The 21,631-nt window shown below is 48.4% G+C and overlaps 2 protein-coding genes across 5 annotated transcripts in view; one reads left to right on the top strand and one right to left on the bottom strand.

Moving 5' to 3' along the window:
• Ggt1 (gamma-glutamyltransferase 1) overlaps positions 1–10,031 on the bottom strand; it is a 33,535-nt gene extending 23,504 nt beyond the window's left edge. Inside the window, exons 1-3 of one of the 4 annotated variants that reach the window (XM_038342256.1) lie at positions 9,929–10,031; positions 8,363–8,483; positions 7,864–8,075 (exon numbers count right to left, since the gene is read on the bottom strand). The gene's annotated coding sequence lies outside the window, so the exon portion shown is untranslated. Of the gene's footprint in view, positions 1–7,583; positions 7,840–7,863; positions 8,076–8,362; positions 8,484–9,928 lie in introns of those variants that run through there. The other 3 variants (XM_038342257.1, XM_038342255.1, XM_038342258.1) reach the window with 3 other exon arrangements.
• Positions 1,278–9,598, top strand: Lrrc75b (leucine rich repeat containing 75B). The gene is made up of 4 exons (XM_038342261.1): positions 1,278–1,454; positions 4,280–4,408; positions 5,679–5,779; positions 7,600–9,598. The coding sequence occupies exons 1-4, from the start codon at positions 1,278–1,280 to the stop codon at positions 8,123–8,125; spliced, it is 933 nt and encodes a 310-aa protein (XP_038198189.1). The 3' UTR covers positions 8,126–9,598.
• Positions 10,032–21,631: the final 11,600 nt, after the last annotated feature.

Here is a 21,631-nt window from a genome sequence, read left to right as displayed (position 1 = left end):
AAGGGTGCAGGGAGGAAGAGAGAGGGAGAAAGCTTACCTGGCCCCCAGATCTGGGCAATGAGTCTGAGAAGTCCCTGGGACACTTGGGCTGCTGGTCAAAGCACTGGCTTTTACACACTGTCAATTCAGCAACAGCCTTGGCTCTAGGGGAGGGCAGGCTGGGTAGTCGTGCAGGTTTGCCAGGGAGGAAACCTGTCGTGCCAAGGTGGCCCTAGGACAATACTGCTTCAGAGGAGGGGATGGGAGGCTGCTGGGGAAGAGGAAACCTAGGAGTTAGTAAAAGAGGTGACCGGGTGTCAGCAAGTGGTCAAGTAACTCCCATTCTGCTGACTTCTGGCTTGTCTTTGGGGTCTCCCTCCACCTCCAGCTTCTGATCAAGCAACGCTTGACCCCAAGGAAGGAAGAATCCTGGCAGGCATCCTTACTAAAGGCCCTGGAATGGGTCTCCCTGCACTTGTTTCAACTAGGCTTGCACGCTCGCCCAGCCGGGCATCCCAGACTCAGGCTGGACACGTTCCTTAATTAGGGGTGGGGGCGGAGTCTAGAATGCAGAGCCATAAATGCCCCCCTCCTACGTATATATAATGTGAGCTGCTAAGAACTGGATCTAGGTAGGGCCGCCAGGCTTCCGACAGAATCTATTAAGGAACCCCCCCTCTAGAACTAGAGCCAGGGACCCCCAGCACGCACCACCATCCCCTTTTGTTGGGTAGAAAAAGTACAACTAGGAACATATGACAGGGCCTAGAGCTGGGCTTAGCCTGTTCATCGCTCAGGCATGAGGGTCAGAGGAAGCCTACTATGCTCAACCTGCCCAGGCCTGTCTCTGTCCCCCTCAAAGCAGGAAATGTCATTCGAGATTTGCCAAGGCTGGAAACATCCACACAGGGTGGACAGATACACTTGCTCACAGGGGATTCCTGAAGGCGGGTGCTGGGATTGCCTAAAGCACCCTCACCCGCCTCAAGCACTCTATACAGCCGGTCACCATTCCCCCGAGTCAGTCAGCACTGATTGAGAGGTGCCAAATGCCACCTCGTCCCCAGCATTTCCCCTGGCTGCCTCAGAGAAGAACTTCTACGCCAGGTCCTTTGCGGGCGGGGCCCTGGACAGGGAAACCTCTGCCAAAGAGGAGTGATCCTGGGCTCCACGCTGGCGGCCAGTGCCTGGGCGCGCAGCCGTAGACCCGGCGCTGCCCACTCCGCGCATCCCGGGCGGGGCGCGGCCACAGATAGCCCGCCTCCCTTCCACCGTCTCGGCGCCCGCCCGCAGCAGCCATGGGGGCGCGGCTGGGGCGACGGGCAAGGGCAGCGGCCGGCTCGGATGCCCCTGCGGCAGAGGGCTCCGGGCCCGCGCCCTACGAGCGCCGGGTGCGCTGGCTGCGAGAGATCCAGTCCACGCTCCGTGAGCGGCGACCGGAGCGCGCTCGGCAGCTGCTGCGCCTCCTGCGCCAGGCGAGAGGAGCGGGATGGACCGGGTTTGGGGAGGGGGGTCAGGGCGGAGCCGGGGCTACGAGCTTTAAGGGCGGATGGGTTCCTAGCGCGCACAGTGGGTTTTGCAGATGTTTAGGTTCTTGCATGGTGGAGGGTGGGCGCAGATGAAAGGGAGGGCCAGGTGGGGCTGGGGGATTGCTTGTCAAAGATGGGGCTGGCACGTTGGGGCACTGGGATTTGAAGTCTGGTGTGTTGTGTGTGTTGAGGGACCACCAGCCTGGAGCTAAGAGCCTGCATTTGGACCTCCTCAAGAGTTGGAGTGGTGAGGGTAGGGGCATCTCATGTGGAAGGACAATGGGAAGAGCGCAGCTCCCCATCCTGCAGGAAGAAAGGAAGCACCGAATCAGAGAGAAAGGGTCCTGGGAGGCACAGACATCATGACCACCCAGACAAAGCCACGGCTCACACACCACCCATTCTAACAGGCAGCTTGAACCCCTAAGAATACACAACCACATTTGTACATGACAATACCACATCTGGGCCCCTGGGAGACACATTTGCTACCCTAGCCAGAGATCCTGAGTCCGGAGTTGCCCTAGGTGACAGGGATGCCTATTCCAGCACTTCCCCTGAGCGCATCACTTTCCATTCAGCCTCCTCGCCCCCTGCAGTAGCTGCTGCCCCCACCGTGAAGCTAAGATGCTTAGAGCTGGAGAAACCGAGAGAGGCCATGAGCCAGGACCCAGACGGAAAACTGAGAGACGGTGTCTAGGGACGTCACTTAGAGAGGACTGAGCTCTATATATCTTATCACAAGAAAGGGAGGAAGGAGGGAAGGAAGGAAGGAAGGAAGGAAGGAAGGAAGGAAGGAAGGAAGGAAGGAACCATAAACTAGGCATGGTGGTCCAGGCCTGTATTCCCAGCACTTGGGAGATGGAGGCAGGAGATCAGGAGTTCAAGGTCAACCTTAGCTACATAGCAAGTTCAGAACCAACCTATACTGAGAGGAGAGGATGAGGAAAGAGAGAGGGAGGGGGGGGAGAGAGGGAAAGAGGAGAGAGAGAGAGAGAGAGAGAGAGAGAGAGAGAGAGAGAGAGAGAGTATCTCGGAGACAATCCAGGGCCAGACACTTCCAATCCCACTCTTCTGCCACTACTGAGTGTCCTCTCTGTAGACTCAGCAGTCTGGTAAAGTAGGGCTGTCACTTTAAGAGACACTGAGCAGGCCAGTGGAAGGTAGGCTGCTGCCTGGGGCTCTGTCTGGGTCTGTCCAGACTCCAAGCCTCCTTCCTTCTGGATCCTCCCACTAGCTGGCATCTGTGGCTTGAACCATATTGAAAATACAAACAGGAGAGCAACTGCCAAGCAACACCCAGCCAGGCATATTGCCTAGAAATACAGATCACTATCTGGGATGGTGGAGCCTAAGGCACCGGCTTGCGGTTTCCCTGGAAGCATCTGGGAGTGAACCAACCTCAGAGAGCAACCTAGTCCCCTCCTTGTATCCTAGAAGTTGAGATCTGAGGCGTATCCAGGACTCTATCCTGTCCCATAACCTGCAGGAACTCTGTAATTGCGACCCATTGCGTTCCTGCTGCCCGGTCTGACTTCCTGTGTGCTCGGGACAGCACCAGGCATATCCTTCCCTGGCTAAGGGGTTAGAGGATGGCACATGGAGGTCAGGTGCTTGTAGGCCACCTGCATGTCCTCTAAAACACCCTTTGTGTGCATGCCTTTAATCTCAGTATACAGGAGGCTGAGACAGGTAGGTCTCCGAGTCCCAAACCAGCCTGGAATGTATAGCAAGTTCCCGGCCAGTCGGGCCTGTACAGTAAGGCCCTGCCTTGAAAAATAAAAGCAAATCAAGATGCTCAGCCTTCCATCAGACCTGTAGGCATAGACTGGAGAAGGCTGAGGGATGAAGGGCCAGGGCCCTGACCACGAGGTCTGGTTGAAGAAAAGAAGCCCGGGAAGTTGGGGAGGGTGTGGTGGCCAAGACCAGAGAGTCATGACTCTGCAGATTCTGTAGTTTCTGGTGGCACAGCTTAGTGCCACCCTCACCAACAGAACGAGGGGTAAAGATCACGTGTGTTTCACAGAGTGACCTGGCTAGGTCAGGAATGCATGTGGAAGGCTGGGAATCCTGAGCAAAGGTGACTAGGTATGAGGTCTGAACCTTGACAGCAGCAATGGGAGAACAGGGATCCACTTAATGAACTGGGATAGTGGGAAAGGATGCTAGGTGAGTCCTACAGGGCTGGACAGGGTATGGGCCCCCTCTGCACTCTGGAAAGGGACATAAGGCCAGCAAATGAGCAAGCTGAGTTTGAGCTGCTTTGGGGAATGTGATCTGGGGAAGAGGCTGACTCCCAGAGGAAAAAGATTTCAAGAGACCTCAGGGATAGGAGGGACACAAGGGACACAAGGGACCCAAAGGGAATGCTAGAAACATTGGCATTCAAGGCTATTAGAGGAGTAAGATATCACAAGACATGACACACCCAACAACTAGCCTTAGTGACCCAATTATCACACACACATACATACACACAAATACATATACATATATACACATACACACATATGCATATATACACATACATACACACATATATAAACATACACATCATGCACCCCCACACACATACACACGCCTCGAGGCCTTACTGTGCCCCTCCCCTCTCTAGACAGTTGACTGCCACCATATGTTGAGAAATTCCAGGAAACTGGAGGAGAGGGGATGGCTAGAAACTTGGGAACCAGCGAGGGGTGTGTCTTATGGCTGGCTGGGAGAAGGAAAGCCCTAACTCCTGTCTTACTCAACCAATACTTCACCACCCCTAGGACCTGGGCCTTGAAGGGAACCTCCTCACTGACATCCTCTACAGGAACGTGGCTTTGCTTAACCTGGTGGACCCCATCTCCCATGACTTGCTGGTGAACCTGGCCCGGGACCTGCAGTGCCCCAAGAAGGTGAGGTCAGCAGGCATAGGCCTGGGGGAACTTGGGTTCTCATGCTCGCTTAGGCCTGAGGCTAGTCTTCAAGAGTAGCTTCAGGAGCAGGTCTGAGCTGTTTTGTTGAGTCCTAAATCCGGGCTCTTAGGGAGACCTGTTTCCCACTGGTAGTGCTGCGTGCCCCACCTGAGCAGAAGACCCATAGGAACACAGAATACAGCCTGTCTTGATGCATCCACTATCAGCACCATATATCTTTGTTCCCGGGTCAGAAGAGACATGCCATCAGCTGAAGCCCCTGGTCTCTATCTTACTTGGACACCTTTGGGGGTTGGGTGTTCACTCGATCTCTTCCACTGCTACTTGGGTCACAAACAAGTCCTGTGTCGTGCTAAGTTGGAGCCTGCCACCTGCAGCCTCTACCTCCTTGGTCCCTGTTCTGACAACACCTACAGATGTCCCACTGTGAGCATGAACACAGCACTGGCCTGTAATATCTGTGGTCAGCCATGAGTCCCCAAGAATCTTAAACACTATGAACCACCCCCAACATGAAATAAGGGGTCCACTGTCAGCTCTGAGACCTACATCGGTGCTCAGCATGCTAGCCCACAGCCATCCCAGTAGCCACTTAACTGACTCTGTGTGTGTGTGTGTGTGTGTGTGTGTTTGTTGCAAGCTCTGGGGGCTACCTATAGTATAAGACTGTTCTAGGTAATGGCGCATGCTCAGTGCCAGCTGTGTGGAAAGCACACCTTGTGTGCCCCAAGCTGGGCCTCTTTAGGGATACAATTAGGGCCAAGAGAGAACCGTGTGGTCCACTAAAACATTAAGCCCCGGCCCTGTCAGCCCAGACCCAGGCCCCATGGGCACAGCACAGCTTGGAGAATGAGGGGGAGAACGTGCTGACCTGGCTCGTTCCTATTCTCTGGGACTGGCGTCTCTGGAATAGGGCTCCCTCAAGGGGCTTGGTCTGGCCTCTTCCTTGTGGCAAGTCCCCTGTGGGTGTTGAGGGTGGCAAGCTGCTGGTTGATAGCTTGAGCTACTGGCCTTAGGCCTGAGGACCAGGAACAAGGGCCCATTGTCTGGGCTTCCTCCCTCCCTCCGGGCACTGCGGGCCTCAGACTAGCCTGTCCAATTCCCAACAGGCAGCCTTTCTTGGCTGGGTGCCAGGTTTACAGCCGGGGCGGAATGGAGGGGGTTCAGTTTCATCCTCATTATGACGTGTGTGTGTGTGTGTGTGTGTGTGTGTGTGTGTGTGTGTGTGTCCTCGCCCCCATCCCTGTAGGACCATGAGCCCTGGAAGTCCTCGGATAAGATCTGTCGGCAGCTCATCTACCACCTCACTCCTCACTCCAAGAGAAAGCCCCACCGGAAAACCCAGAACAGGTAAGGAGAGCCCACACAGCCCTTGCAGTCTTTCAGGGCCTCTTTTCTGAAAGCTAAGTGTGCAGAAATCTCATTCTGTGGCTCCCTTGCTGTCATTCTACATTAAGGCTCCAGCCCTGACAACCACCGTGGTCCACAGCCCCAGATGCCCCACTGCCAAGCTGCATGCTCACAGGAGCTGCTTTCCATTTTTTTCCAGGACAGTGACACTTCCTGCCATTCCCTGGCCCCTTTATCCCCTGTCCCTTTTCAGGACCTGTGCTTCTCTTCGTCCCAGGTACTCAGGTAAAATCTTCATAAGGACAGACTCTGAGCCTCCCATTTCACACGGAGTTAGGAGAGGGAAAGGAACGTGCCCAAGGCCGTTTCCTCCCTGGTTACCCTGCAGCCCTTTGGGAGCTCATCCGCTCCAGGCTTCCTGATGCAGAGACCTCCTCGGCCTTGATAGCGTTCTCTGTGTGTGGTCCCCTTTTAGGGACCTTGATAGCGTGCTCTGTGTGTGGTCCCAGCCCAGAACCAAAGGTCTAGAACCACAGCAGGGAGTTGACCCGACCTCTATCCCCCACCCTGTTTTGTTCTTATGCCTGTGACCCAAGGTGAACCTGGAACCCACAAGACTGCTTCCTGCTCTAGCAGATGGGGCCCTGGTGATGCTCTCTCTGACCTTAGTAACCTGCCACCCAAAGCAGTCCTGTCTTCCTATAGGGCTGTGGGTAAAGGGTAGGGGAGAAAGCAAAAGTGTGCCCCGGGGCCCTGGAGGGCCCTCCCCCCCAGTCTCTAAGTGCCTCTTTCAGCTTAACTCAGGGAGGCCTCTCCTAGCAATCCCTTAGCCCACTTATCTCCTTCCTCCCCCTTCACTATCCTGGGCCTGTCCCATCTCAGGGCCCCTACACTGAGAGGACCAGAATGATCCCATATCCACTCATGGCGAAGGTTTTCATTATCCTAAAGGATGCTGCTTCTAGAGCAGCACAGGAAAGAGGGTGTAGGTCTGGGGAGCTAGAGAAATGGATTGTTCTGCAGTTAAAAGCACCAACTGGTCTCCCAAGTGACCCGGGTTCAATTTCCAGCACCCACAGGACAGTTCACAACTGTCTGTAACTTCAGTTCTAGAGGACCCAACACCCTCACACAGACATACATGCAGGCAACACACCAATGTACATAAAGTAAAATAAATCTTAAAATAAAAGTTACAAAAGTATAGGCTCAGGGATCAGAGCACCATGGTTTAGAGCCCTGGTCTCCACTTAGCAATGCACAGCCAAGGGGTCTTTTTCACTTCTTAGTTCCCTTGTAGAATGGGCCATCACTTATACACCCTTGAACTGTCATGAAAATAAATAATATTAACAGACACAAGAAGCACAACAATAATAGTCTGCATATAGACCCTTGATCATGTATGCAATCCTCACCACAACCCAAACTGAGCTCAGGAAGATTCCCAGCCTTTAGCCACCAACTTAAAAAAGGTTTCCTATTTTTATTCTTTAAGTGTATGAGGACTTTCCCTGCATGCACGTATGGGCACTGGGCATATACTTTGTGCCTGAAAGGGCCAGAGGGTGTAACTTGTAACTACAGTCACAGACAGTTGTTAAGCCATGACATGGGTCTTCTGAACTTGGGTCTTCTGAAGGAGCAGCAAATACTCTTAACAGCTGAGCCATCTCTCTAATCTCAGAAGTGGCATTTTAAGCCAGGCTTTGCCAGGTCGGAGGACCTAGGTTGCCCTTGGTGGGCAGTGGTCTATGGCTGCTGGGGTTCTGCCTGGGCCTGGGCTCTGGCTCAGTGCACCCACCTGCATCCTCTCATAGCTTCAAGAGCGGCCTCCAGAAGACTCTGCTGGCAGGGGAGACCGTGGACCTTTCTGGTATCCCGCTGTCCGCCCGGGATGTGCAGCACATAACCCGCTACCTGAGCAGCCACGGTGTTGAGCTGGTGGTCTTAGACCTGAGCTTCACGGAGCTGAGCGATGAGCTGCTGCACCTGTTGCTACCCAGCCTCTGGGCTCTGCCCCGCCTCACCCAGCTGCTGCTCAATGGCAACCGACTGACGCGGGCTGCTGCGCGCGAACTCACGGAGGCTATCAAGGACACCGCCAAGTTCCCCGTGTTGGCCTGGGTCGATCTGGGTAACAATGTGGACGTGTCTTCACTTCCCCAGCCCCTGCTGGTTGGCCTGCGGCGGCGACTCAGTCAGCACACCTCACTCCCCACCATCTATGAGGGTCTGGACTTCGAGCCTGGGGGCGGCACGGCTGGGAACACAGAGGCTGTCTCCACCTGGGGCTCTGCAGCGAATGAGCCGGGACTAGAGCCACAGAGTTGTTGTGCTAGGTGACTAACTGGTCTGCTTCATTGGTACTGACTGAAGTCTTTTAAGAATGAGGTCCTGGGGGCTCACAACGTCCCACAGAGAGACAGTACAAATACACAACTTGGGGTGAAGTGGGTGGAAGAAGGGTTTCATGGGAGACAGGCCAGCCAGCCCAGGCTAGGGCTCCACCACACCCAGCAAAGAGGGGACCCAGCACCCTCAGCCCAGACCTTCCAGGAAAGGATGCTATCGATCCCTTACCTCAGGCTTCTTCCACTGCAGACTTCAGACTGCTGAGCTCCAGGCTTACTGCAGAGGTAGGAAAACCCCACCCGCCTGGAGTGGGTGGATCACAGCCATGCTGATGTCCCTTTAGCGCTCACTGGCAGGGCGCCATGGAAACCAAGGTGTAGTGGTCATGGATTCATGGTGTGGACTCAAGGGTGCGAGGAGGCATGATGTTGGCTCAGCATTTGAGCTCTCTACGTTTGGGGGCTTCAGGGGAGCAGGCTGGGAGTCACAGACGGGCAGAGCTCTACACAGAGCCCCACAGCAAGTACAATCAGGGCCCCTCGGTGTGCGCTGGGCTAGGGACAGGGCTTCACAGAGCAAAGGCAAGGCCTCAGGGGTTCTGAGGGGGTGACTCTGGGTTTGTCTCCCGCATGGTACAGCACTGCCCACTCTCCCCAGCTCTAGTCTCTAGACTTCCTATATAGGGTAAGGAGATCTGGCTGACTCTCAGAGATGAGCTGTCGTGTTTCCTCTAGTTCTGGGGTCACACAGCATGTAAGGGGTGGAGGTGGGTCCAGCTAGCATCAGGAGTTCTCAGGGGGGCAGAACAGACCTAAGGGTCTCTCTATAGAGAGTTGCTATCTTCCTTTCTCAAATCCCTCAAGGGGATTCTCAACTAGAAACCTAATGTCTGACTGCTCTCACTACCCTGTTTAGGAGACTAGAGGTTTTAGCTCAAGCAGCAGAGAGGCAGAGCATGTGGGGAAGGGACTCAGAGAAGCCCTGGGTGGGGAAACCAGTGGCCTAAGGCCTCTGTGTAGAGCCAAGACTGTCTGGTGGCAGTGGAGGGCAACCTCAGCTTTAAGGTAAAGGCTTGGGGTTGGAGGCTCACCCTGGACCCATGTGCCCAGAGCCCACTTACTCCCCCACCTTACTGTCTGTCTCCAAGTGGACTATGGACAGTATTTAGCCCCCCCCAAAAAATCACCAGTTCCAGCACATCCCCAGATCAGTGGCCAAGAAGGGAGAGGGAGGGATTACATCAGCTCCCAGGCCTGGGACAGAGGTCCGAGGAGGAAAAGGATTTCATCTCATGCTCCACAGCTTTAGACACTGCTTACCAAGGGGCAGTGAGGAGAGCGCAGGGCCTCAGGCTTCATCTGCACTCTCGGCTTCTTTGGGCCTGGGACCCAACATCCCCCTCTCTGTTAAACAAAGCTTGCTGCCCTGGATCCTGGCACTCAGTGCTTCATCTAGAGGTACTACTCAGGCCTCCGCCCCTCCCACCCCCTGTCCCCCCGCTCCCCTCGTCACACTTGTTTTACAGACATGGCTTGGAGTTATAGAACTTTCCCTGTGCCTTACACACCCAGGACAAGGGTTTGGGCTTCCTGGAGCCAGGCAAAGCCAAGTGGGGAGTCTGGGTCAGCGGGGAAGAAAGGGAGGGCCAGCTTTGGGCCTAGTAGACTGATAGCCCCGTCACATGCTCAGGCAGCTGAGTTCTCCCTGTAATTCCTTGCTGTACGAAATAGGTGCTCAGGGGCTCCCCTGGCCTTCCTACTCTGCCCACAGCTGGTCTGAAGCCAGCCCACGAACCTTTAGGTATCACTGCGCAGTGAGATTCCTCCTAGGATGATGTGTGAGGGTCGGAGTCAGGTGTCCCCGGCAGCTTCCAGGCAAGTCCAGGTGGCAGCAGATGCCTTTTGGAGGCATGTGATACAATAGCTGAGCCAGATCCTGAGAGAGCTTAGGAGCTGTGGGCAAAGTTGGCCTTGCTGCGACGCGAATGGTCCTGGCTCGTCATGGAGTTCTCATGATTACCAGCGGCGAGATTCCATGGGCAGGGACAGAGATTTCCAGAAGTGAGGGAGGGCTGTGTCTTGTTTTTGTGTGACTGTAACAGAACATCACATCCTGGTAACTTATAAACAACAGGAGTTTACTTAGCTCATGGTTCCAAAGGCTGAGGAGTCAGATGGAAGGGCTGCATCTGGCCAGGGCTTTCTTGCTGTGTCATTGTATGGATCACAGACCAAGAGAGCGTGAAAGGAGCCCCAGTGTGACAATAAGAACTTCCCTGAATGAGGGCAGAGTCCTGCTGACCTAATCACTCTTTAAATCACATCTTCTCCCTGGTGGGCTTCAATGCATGCACTCTGAGGGAGGCGTTCAAGCCTGTAGTATGCTTCACTCAGTGGCGTGGTGGTGAGGAGAGCATCGGCCAGGAGAGAAGGAAGCAGGTGGGGCCTTGCTCTGGTGCCCACTTGGAGACATACAAACCCACCCATGGTCCAGACCCATCACTTCTATCAGGGTGGTCCATTTGGGAACTAAGTACAAACTCCTCCTTGTCCTACTGAAGCGAGGAAGGAATGGAGGTTTGAAAAGAGCCTGCCATGTGAGAGGAATGGGCCAGCATGCTGTAGTATCAATAAGTTCACCCAGACGCTTTGTGTGGTGAGGTTTGGCAAGAAATAGGCTGAAAACACATCAATCATCTATCTGTCTATCTGCTATCATCTATCATCGGTCTACTATCACCTATGTATGTATCTAATCTATTATCTATATCTATCTATCTATATCTATTATCTGTGTGTATGTATGTGTGTATGTATGTATCTAATCTATCATCTATATCTATCTATCTATCTATATCTATTACTGTGTGTGTATGTATCTAATCTATTATCTATATCTATCTATATTTATTATCTGTGTGTGTGTGTGTGTGTGTGTATGTATCTATCTAGACCTGAGAATTGGCCTCTGGCCCTGGAGCACACTTTTTCACTGCACTGAATCCCAGTTCTCATTTACTTACTTAGCCAGAGTCTTGAGATGTAGCCTACGCTGGGATTGAACTGTCAATCATCCTGCTTCCACCTTCTGAGTGCTGAAATCGCAAGCCTATGCCACTGTGTCTAGCAGGGTCTTTCTGGGACCCCAGAATCACAGGCAGAGGGTCCCTGGTGCATCCAGGTTTTCTCTGGGTGGAAAAGGAAAGCATACTTGGCCTGGGAGATTGCTGCCAATCGCCACCGCCACTACTGCCATCTCCACCAACAGAAACCTCCAGTGTTTTCTTCCCAACTGCATACTTTTTGTTTTTTGAAAACAATATTTAAAAAGCAAGCCTGTTATGAGTGGGGTGGGGCGGCACATGCCTGTAGGCCACCCTCGGCTGTATCATAAGCATCCGTAATTGCAACATAATAAAGCAAACACAGTGGGACAAGTTTAAAGCATGCAGCACAGTTTTATCGTATTTACAAATTTGTGAAAACCATGGCAGTAAATGTGTCTGTCACCCCACGCTTGCTGTGTTCCTTGCTGACTCACTTCCTTTCACCCCTACCTCTCAAAATCATTGGTCTGTTCTGCCCCATAAATTAGTTTCCAGTTTCTAGATTTAGACCAGTTCATGGGATCATACAAATGTACCACATATACACATACTATATATACATATATACTCTATAAACATATTTAAAACAGCATAATTATTTTGACACTCTCCTATAGTATTGTGTGTATCAAGAATTGCTTTTTGAATAGTATTTCATGGGTGTAACACAGCTTATCCATGAGCCTGTTGATGGATATTCGGTTGTTTCTAGGTTCTGGCTATGACAGATAAGGCTGCTATGAAAATTCATTACTAGTTGTGGCATGAGCCTTACCTTTCTCTTGTAATTTCTCAAGTAAGCACCCAGGTATGTATATTAATTAGCCTTTCATTGCTATGAGGAAATACCTACGAAAACAGCTCAGAGGAAGAGTTTATTTTGGCTTGTTATTTCAGGGGTGTCTGTCCATGTTTACTTGGCCCCTTGGCCCCATATGCTTGGGCCTGAGAGAAGGCTAAACATGTTCAAGCAAAGCTGCTCACCTTGTAGCTGCCAGAAAAGAGAGAAAGGATGAGGGTGGGCAGGAGTCAAAGATAGACGTTGGGTAACCTTTTTCTTCCAACAACTCATCCGATTCTAAACCCATTGATGAACCAGTCCACTAATAATCCAGCCAGCTCTGTAGAGCACCCCTATGAACTGAATCATCAATACACCAGCCTTAGGGGCTACTGCTCAAATCCCAACCATCTAGAGTAGAATGGCCAGGTCACACGGTTGGTGTCTCTAACACTGATTTTCAAGGTCTGTATATAATTTCAGTCTTGCCAGTAGTGTGCAGGATTTCAGGTTACTAACTGAAAACATTGATAATTATTAGTGTGGTGTGTAGGGCCGGGGCAGTACACATTCCAAGGCACACACGGGAGCGATGAAAGAACTATACAGACTTAAGTTTTCTCCTTCCTTATCTACATGGGCTCTGGTAATTGAACTCAGATTACCAGGCTTGCACAGCGAGAGCCTTTATTTACCCACTGAGCCATCTCACCGATCCTATGGTTTTTAATTGAATTTCACTATTGTCTGAGAATGCAGTGTGGCTCTGAGTGTTTGAATTGTTTGATTAGTTTTACAGCTCACCATATGGCCAATATTGGCAAGTGTGTGTTTGTAAAGAATGTATATTCCATTGCTACTGGATATAAGTATTAATTAAAGTCAGGGTGGTTGATAGTATTGTTTAAGTCTACACTATGCTTGCTGATTTTCTCCCTGTTTGTCTTCTCTGCTGAGAGGGAACACTGACGTCTCTGACTGTAATTGTGGGTTGGCCTATTTCTTACTGATGTCTTACCACTTTTTTCTTTTTATGTTATGAAGATTTATTATTGGGAGCATAAATGCTTAATTCTGCCACAGATCCTTGATTAATTTCCCTGCTATCATTATGAAAGGACTGTTATCATAATTGGGCAATAATTCCTTCTTCTGAATGTGCTTGACTGATACTAGTCACACGATGCTTAACAACCAAAGCTAGATTATTATTAGTGGCTAGGTTTTATGTCAACTTGATACAAGCTAGAGTCATTTTGGAAGAGGGAATCAGTTAAGAAAATGTGCCCACCAGATTGACCTATACACAAGACTGTGGTACATTTTGTTAATTTGTGATTGAAGGGGGTGAGCCCAGCCCATTGTGGGTGGTGCCATCCCTGGGCTGGTGGTCTTGGGTTCTATAAGAAAGCAGGCTGAGCAAGAAATGAAGAGGAAGCCAGTAAGCAGCTCCCTCCACAGCCTCTGCGTCAGCTCCTGCCTCTAGATTCCTGTCCTAACGGAGCTCTTGTCCTGACTCCTGCAGTGGTGGTGTGACGTGGAAATGAATAAACCCTTTCTTCTCCAAGTTGCTTTTGGTTGTGAAGTTTTATCACAGCAAGAGGAACCCTAATTAACACAGATAGTTTATATGCTTCTCCATCTTTTTATTTTTGTTACTTTTAAGTGTGTGTGTGTGCTATTGGATTCCTTGAAGATCTAGTTACAGGTGACTGAAACCCACCGAATGTGGGCGCTGGGAAGTGAACTCAGGTCCTCTGCAAGAGTGCTCTTAAACACTGAGGCATCTCTGGCCTCCCCAGCCTCTTTTCATCCTTTTTTTTTTTCTTTAATATGTAAAGGTTTTTCCTTACAATATATTTTGATCATATCCTTCCCCCCTTAACTCCTCCCAGATACTCTCTGCCTCCCTGCATATGTAACCTCATGTTCTTTCTTTCTGTCTTTCTAAAAACAAAAATAAAAATTTGAAACGAAAAAATTAAGTTAAAAAAAAAAAACAAAATGAAAGGCACCCTCACCAACACGCACAGTCCGTTTTGTGCTGGTCAGCTACTCCTGAGCATGCAGTCTGTCCTGGACTGTGGTTGACAGACTGACTCAGTGACACTCCGCTGGAGAAAACTATCATTTCCCAGAAGGCACCAGCTGCACATAACTTCCTGGTCGGGGTGGGCCTGTTTATCTACCTCCTTTCTCCGGGCTGAGCCTGCACAGGTCCTGTGCATGCTGTTACAGTCTCTGAGCCAATCAGTCCTGCTGGTTCTGGAAGACACTGTTTCCTTGGACTCATCCACCATTTCTGGCACCTACAGTCTCCCATTTCCTCTATACAGCTCCCTGATCCTTGATAGAAGGGTTTGGCAAAGACATCCCGCTTAGGACTGAGTGCTTCCAAGTTTCTCAGTTTCTGCACAGGGTCCCGTGGTGGGTCTCTGTGCTAATCACCATCCACTGAAAAGAGAAAGTCCTCAGACGAGGGCTGAGCAATGCCCTGATCTGTGGGTGTAATATCATGCCAATGGAAGGCACTCTAGCAGAATGACAGTAGGAGATCTCCTGGAGCACACGGCCTAGCTAGAGTAACATGTTGTTAGAAGTTACTTTATTTCTGTGTTCCTTTAGCAGAAAAAAGCAAGAGTAAATCTTCTCCTGGAGCTCATAGCCTGTCTAGTCTCAGATTCCTGGTCACTTTAGCAGGTATGGACTCCACTGAGTAGAGTGGGCCAATCAAAAAGTGGTTGGTTACTACCGTAACATTTGGGCCACTGTCGCACCAGTCAAGGGGTTTGTAGCCGGGTGATTTTTTTTTTTTTTTTTGAGATGGGGATTCTCTGCGTAGCCTTGGCCATCTTGGAACTTGCTCTGTAGACCAGGCTGGTCCTGAACTCACTGAGATCCACCTGCATCTGCCTCCTGAGTGCTGGGATTAAAGATGTGTGGCACCAACACTCAGCTATGCAGCTGGGTGATATTGATGATGACTGTTCTTTGTAGAATACCTTCCAGGACATTGATGCTTATCTCTAGGGGTGAAGCTTCTACTTAGGCATCATCTTGATTCTACCATGTTTGATGGCGCAAGTAAGGGCTATCTTCAACCCTTACCATCAGGTTGTAGAAAGTAACCAATAGCCTTGGCAATAGCTTGTAATGTCTTGGGGAGGAGGATAGGTGTCCATGGGACCCTTTTGGCCAGTGACTCAACAAGATTTAACCTATTCCTTTCACTGGAGGCTTTATTTGGCATCTAGTTGGAGCCTGGCGGTGGTGGCACACACCTTTAATTCCAGCACTCAGAAGGCAGATCTCTGTGAGTTTGAGGCCAACCTAGTCTACAGAGCAAGTTCCAGGACAGATTCCATAACTACATAGAGAAACCCTTTCTCGAAAAGCCAAAACATAAATAAATAAATAAATAAATAAAGTCTGTCTACTTGGGGCATTGTGTCCCCATTATATGGTGACTTCATTTAAATACTTTTCATATATATATATATATATATATATATATATATCTTCTACAATAATAGGTTTCCATATACATTTTCAAAAGACTTTTCATGTTAGCTGTCCTTCCCTATATTTCCTCTCTTACCCTGCCCTCTCATTCCCCTTTCCACTTAATCCTCCTAGTTTATTTCTTTATAACATTGTATTTCTTTGGAAGATGCCCCGCCTCCTGTCCATTACCAGATACCAAATCTCTGTGTTTATTCAGAGTGAAACACACACATTGAAAAGTCAACATGTAAAAGAAAACATGCAATGTTTGCTTTTTAGGTCTGGGTTACCTTACTCAGTAGGATTTTTTGTTCTAGCTCCTTCCATTTACATGCAAATTTCATTTCTTAGCAGCTGAATAATATTACACAGAGCCACATTGTCACTATCCATTCATCAATTAGTGGTCATGTAAGCTCTTTCCAATTTCTGGAGCAATGAACATGGATGACCAAGTAACTCTGTAGAAAGATGTAGGGTCCTTTGGATACATGCCCAAGAGTAGTACAGCTGGATCTTATGGTAGATTAATTCCCAACTTCCTGAGAAACCACCACACTGATTTTCACAGTGGCTGTACAAGGCTGCAGTTCCCATCAATGAATAGCTGTTCCTCTTTCCCCAAATCCTTGCCAGCATGTATTAATATTTTCTAAAATTGATCTTGACCATTCTGACCAGCCAAGATGAAATCTCAAAAGAAGCTTTAATTTACATTTCTCTAAAAGCTAACAATGTTGAACATTAAAAAGAAGTTTCTCAGTGGGCAATGGTGCCCACACACCTTTAATCCCAGAACTTGGCAGGCAGAGGTAGGTGAATCTCTTGACTTTGAGACCATACTGGTTTACAGAAAGAGTTTCTTTCAGGACATCCAGGGCTACATAGAAAAATCCTGTCTTGAAAACAGAACAAACAACAACAACAAAAACGTTTCTCAGCCATTTGTATTTTATCTTTGAGAGCTTTCTGTTTAGTTGTATATAACATTTTTAAATTGGGTTATTTATCTTGATGATTTTTTTTTAGTTCTTTATATACTGCAGGACACTAACCCTCTAGCAGATGTGCAGTTAATACTTTTTCTCCATTCTTCAGGCTGACACTTTGCTTGAATGACAGTATTTTTTGCTATACAGAAGTTTCTTCAGTTTCATAAGGCCCCATTTATTAATTGTTGGTCTTGATGCCTATGCTATTAGTGTCCTATTCGGAAAGGCTTTTTCTATGTCAATGAGTTCAAGACCATTTCCCACTTTCTCTTCTATTAGATTCAGGGTATCTGGTTCTATGTTGAGGTCCTAGATTCATTTGTAGTTGAGTTTTCTGCAGGATGAAAGATATGGATCTATTTTCATTCTTGTACAAGCAGCTCCCCAGTTTGACTAGCACTATATGTCAAAGATGCCATCTTCTCTCTGATGTGTATTTTTTTTTCTTCTTTCTCAAAACTCATGTCTGTAGGTGTGTGGAACTATGTCTAGGTCTTCAATTCTATTCCACTGATCAACGTAACTTCCTTCCTTCCTTCCTTTCTCTTTTTTCTTGCTTTCATTCTAAAGAATAGGATTATAACTGCAATCCACATAATAAATTATTTAGAAACTGATTTGCACCTGAAACTGATATCCTAGGCATGACGATACATGCAACTGATTTCATGTTAAGAACCAAACACGGGGCTTAAGTCTCTTACTTTGTAACTGCATGTTTGCTGTCGGCTAGGGCACAGGACGAGTAAGATGCACCTAGCTAGATAGACACATTTGACTTGCATTATGAAGATGTGGGGTAAACGTCAACGACATCAAAGGAGTGGGAAACAAGAGAAACTAAAGTGAACAAATGGTAAAGATTCTTGGAAGATGACTAAAGAGAAATGATTTGAAACTGCTCATGTTTGAACGCATTAGCTATTGTACAAATAAAGATGGCCTGAGCTAAGGGGCCGTCAGTCTCAAAGACAACCAGCAGTCAGACCCTTCATTCTTCGCTGACTTCACACATCTGTCCTGTGGCACAGAACCCCACTGGAGCTGGACCCCGGCGTGTCTCCATTCCTTTGTGACCCCCACTGGTCATCAGAACTACTCTATATTAGGGATCTCACAGCTGCCATTCGAACCCACCCAAAAAAGATGAGACCAGATATTTCCACCAAGAAATACTTCAAGTACCATAACTTCAAATGCATAGATCCCAGTGTGAAAACACAGGCATTGAACAACCAAGACAGTACGCCCCCTCCAGAAGCCAACAAACTCTTTTGAAATAGGTTTTGAAAAGCAATTTAGCCAAACACAAGACAAGGACTCCAAATAGCAATTATGAATATGTTCAAAGACCTTAAAGGGGAATGAATAAATGCCTTAGTGAAGATTATAAAACACAAATAATTGAACAAAATAATGAAAACAATTCAAGATATGAAAGTAAAACTTAACGAAGTATGTATGATACTTTGTGTTCTGACAAATAAAGCTTGCCTGGAGATCAGAGGGCAGAGTCCAGGCGGTGTGGGCCCATACCTTTAGTCCCAGCACTTGGGAGGAAGCAGGAAGATCAGGAGTTCAAGGCCACCCTGGCTACGCGAGATTGAACCAGTCTAAAAGAAACAGAGCCAGGCAGCTGTGGCTCACACCTTTGATCCCAGCTCTTGGGAGGTGGAGATAGGATCTCGCCCTGTCAGTCAGGATTGGTAGGGGCAGGATCCCCACCTCTCCGTCTGAGATTTCCTAGAAGTAGGAAATGACTGTGGCTGCTGTTTTGCTTCTCTGGTCTTAGATCTGGATTGGCGGGCAGAAATTGGTTTTATGTTTCTGTAACAGATCAGAGCTTTTGTTCCCAGTAAACTCAGGCACAATCATGACTAACGAAGCAAAACTGAGTCACTCTAAGAAGCACAGCGGAAATTAGAGAAGGCTGAAGCCTGTAGGCTCCCTAGGATCAGCACAGGGGTCTGCAGTATCGTTTCCATAGGTCCTTGCCAAATGGATGAATTCTCCAAAGGGCCCTTGCCATCTAAGGAGCTCCATTTGCACAACATTTATACACCACTCCCAGGGGTGACAGCATGGCTTCCTTCAGAGATGGGCTAGACTGAAGGAAAGGCTGCTGGGGCAGCAGGGAAGTACTATGGGGACCCAGGTTGGCACCAAGAGGCCATGTCCCTACCAGATAGAGGCGGGCTGGAGGAGGGGCTCACTTTTTAATTTTCTTACCACCCCGCAGAGACAGGGTTTTTCTGTGTAAGAGCCCTAGTTGTTCTAGAACTCACTTTGTAGACAAGACTGGCCTCGAATTCGGAGATCTGCCTGCCCCTGCCTCCTGAGTACTGGGATCAAGGTGTGTGCCATCACACCCCAGCTCTTACTTCTCTGTTTACATTTTATATATAGTTTATTCCTGAGCCGGGCAAGGCGGTGTGCCTGTAATCCTAGCACTGCAACTTCGAGGCCAGCCTACGCTTCATCATAAATTCTAGGCCAACCTGGGATACAGAATGCGATCCTGCCAAAAGGCTAATGATAAATACACTTAAAAAATGATGATGATGCTAGCGTGCACACGTGTGTACATGTGTCTGTGTACGTGTGTATCTGCATGCATGTGTATGCATTCATGGTTTCCAGGGAGCACACTGAGGCTTCAGGTTTGCAGGCAAACACTTTTCCCCATCTTTCTTGAGGCAGTATCTTCTGGTGTAGCCCAGGCTAGGCCTGGGACTCGAAGTTACAATCCTCCTGCCTCAGCCTTCTTAGTGAGTGCACATGCCACGGTGCTTGTGTGGAGATGAGAAGACAATCACTGAAGTGTTGGTTCTCTCTTCCAGCGTGGGTCCTGGGAATTAACTTAGGTTGTCACACTGAGCCCTCTTGCTGGCCCTACAATTTGTCCTTTAATTACGAAGAACACTATCTTCTTGCTTATGTTTCAGATGAGGAAGCTGCCATCCTTATCTTGGTCCTTGGACCTTTAACTTTTATTTCCAGGCTACTTTTACAGATTTTCCTTTTCACCACTTGTTCTGAGTTATGAAGTGCCTTTTCCTCGTGTTCTTCTGCTCGGAGTTCATTTAACTTGTTAGATCTATGGGTTTAGTTTTATATCAAGTTTGAAAAAAAATATGGCCATTTTTTAACTAATTTTTTTGTTCTCCCTTTAAGTGTTCAGTTTCTCCTTTGGGTCACTTGAAGTATCCCACAGCTCACTCTTTTTCCAGCTTTTTTTCTCTACATTTAATTTTTGGATAGCTTTAGTTGTGTCTTTTCTTCGTTACTTTGCTATTGCTGTGATAAAACACATGCCCAAGGCAACTTATAAGAAGCGTTTAATCTGGCTTTCAGATTCCGTGATAGGAAGCAATGGCCAGGAATGCTCACATCCTGATTCACAACCATGAAGCAAGGTGAGAACACTGGGGACTGAGCGAGTCTTTTCCTTCCCAAACAAGTTCCGCCAGTGAGGACAAGTGTAGAGCTATGAGCCTATGGGGTTATTCTCATTCAAACCACCACAGGCCTCTAATTCATAATCTTCCTTGCCTGCATTGGAGGTTGAACGTAGGGCTCCATGCATGCTAGGCAAGCCTCTACTGTTAGTTCTCAGGCATCTGTACTGGCCTGCCTTTGGGGTCCTGACAGGCTACATCCTCAGCTGCAGCCACTAAGAGCACCTCCTGTGCACATTCACTACGTTCCCTTTTAAACCACTTCCTGTCTCGCCCTCTCTCTTTCTGCTTCTCTGCCTGTCTCTCTGTCTCTGCTGCTCCTGTCTCCAGAGGCTGGTCTCTCCTCTCCCCTCTTCTCATTCACTTTTCCCCAGTAAAAAAACCTCTCCACCTGAGCTCTGTTGCATGGTGTCTTTCTTGCACGTGGCACTTTTTTTTTTTTAATTACAACATCTGCCATTGAAGTATATCCCCAGACCTTTGTTTCTCTCCATTTCTGAGATGCGGGTCTTATGTAACCTAGATTGGTCTTGAAATCACTGTGTACTGGAGGATGGCCTTGGTCTCCTGCTCCTTCTGCCTCATCTTCCAAGGTCCGGGATTACAAGCATGAACCGCTACACCATACCTGACTCTGACTTCTTGGAGACAAAATGCTATTACTAAGTCAGTCTTAGAACTTTTGAACTCCCTGTATTAGCTACCTGCATAAATGGGATTACAGGTCTGAGCAGCCAAGTCTTTTATTTTTTATTTTATCTTTTATTTCCTGTGAAGTGAGTTATCTGCTGTTAAACACACCCAGAAATTCAATTTGGGGCTTTATCTCTCCTCCTCCTCTTCAACCACCTTCCTTTAGAACTTTCTACTTAGTATTTATTTACATTTATTTTATGTGTATAAATATTGTGTACCATATGCACAGTGTTTCTGAAGACCAGAAGAGGGTGCTCGATTCCCTGGAACTGGAGTTACTTATGGTTAGGAGACGCCGTGTGCTGGAACCTGAACCTGGGTCCTCTACAAGTGCATACGCACTCATACTGCCGAGCCATCTCTCCGACTCCTCTATTTAACTATTTGAATATATGGAATGCAGTTGTAACAATTCTATTAATGCCATTCTCGCTAATGGAACATCCGTATCAGCTCGGACATCTTTTGATTACTCATTGATTTTACGTTCCTGTCTTCTGCATGCCTACCAATATTTGAGTGGATGCCAAGATGCTGGTTAGTTTTATATTCTTATAACATCCTCTTAGCCTTATTCTGCTATTCACATTTTTGAAATTGTTTGGTTTTGAGCTAGAGCCTCATTCCAGCTCAAGCAGACCTGGCAATTATTCTGGAACCAGTATGGCCTATAGCTCATCTTGATGCTGCAGGCACATATCACCACACCCAGCTCTAGGATATACTTAATTGGCTTGGAAAAACAGTTTGAAATTTTCAAGTCTTGTTTTTATGACTTGTTTGGCAGGTCCACAGCAGTGCTTGTCCAGGCTGATTGTTCCTCACTTATGAGACAAGACCTTCCTGGGCACTGATAATTAGTCTGTTTTGTTTGTCTTTCAAATGTAACACCCTCTTTATTTTTCAGTTACTGAAATCAGTCAGATGTTAAATAATTTAATTTCAAGGTGTTACTTATAC

This window comes from Arvicola amphibius, chromosome 9 (assembly GCF_903992535.2).
Source record: "Arvicola amphibius chromosome 9, mArvAmp1.2, whole genome shotgun sequence".
Lineage (NCBI taxonomy): Eukaryota > Metazoa > Chordata > Mammalia > Rodentia > Cricetidae > Arvicola > Arvicola amphibius.
This window is presented reverse-complemented; position numbering and strand designations above follow the sequence as displayed.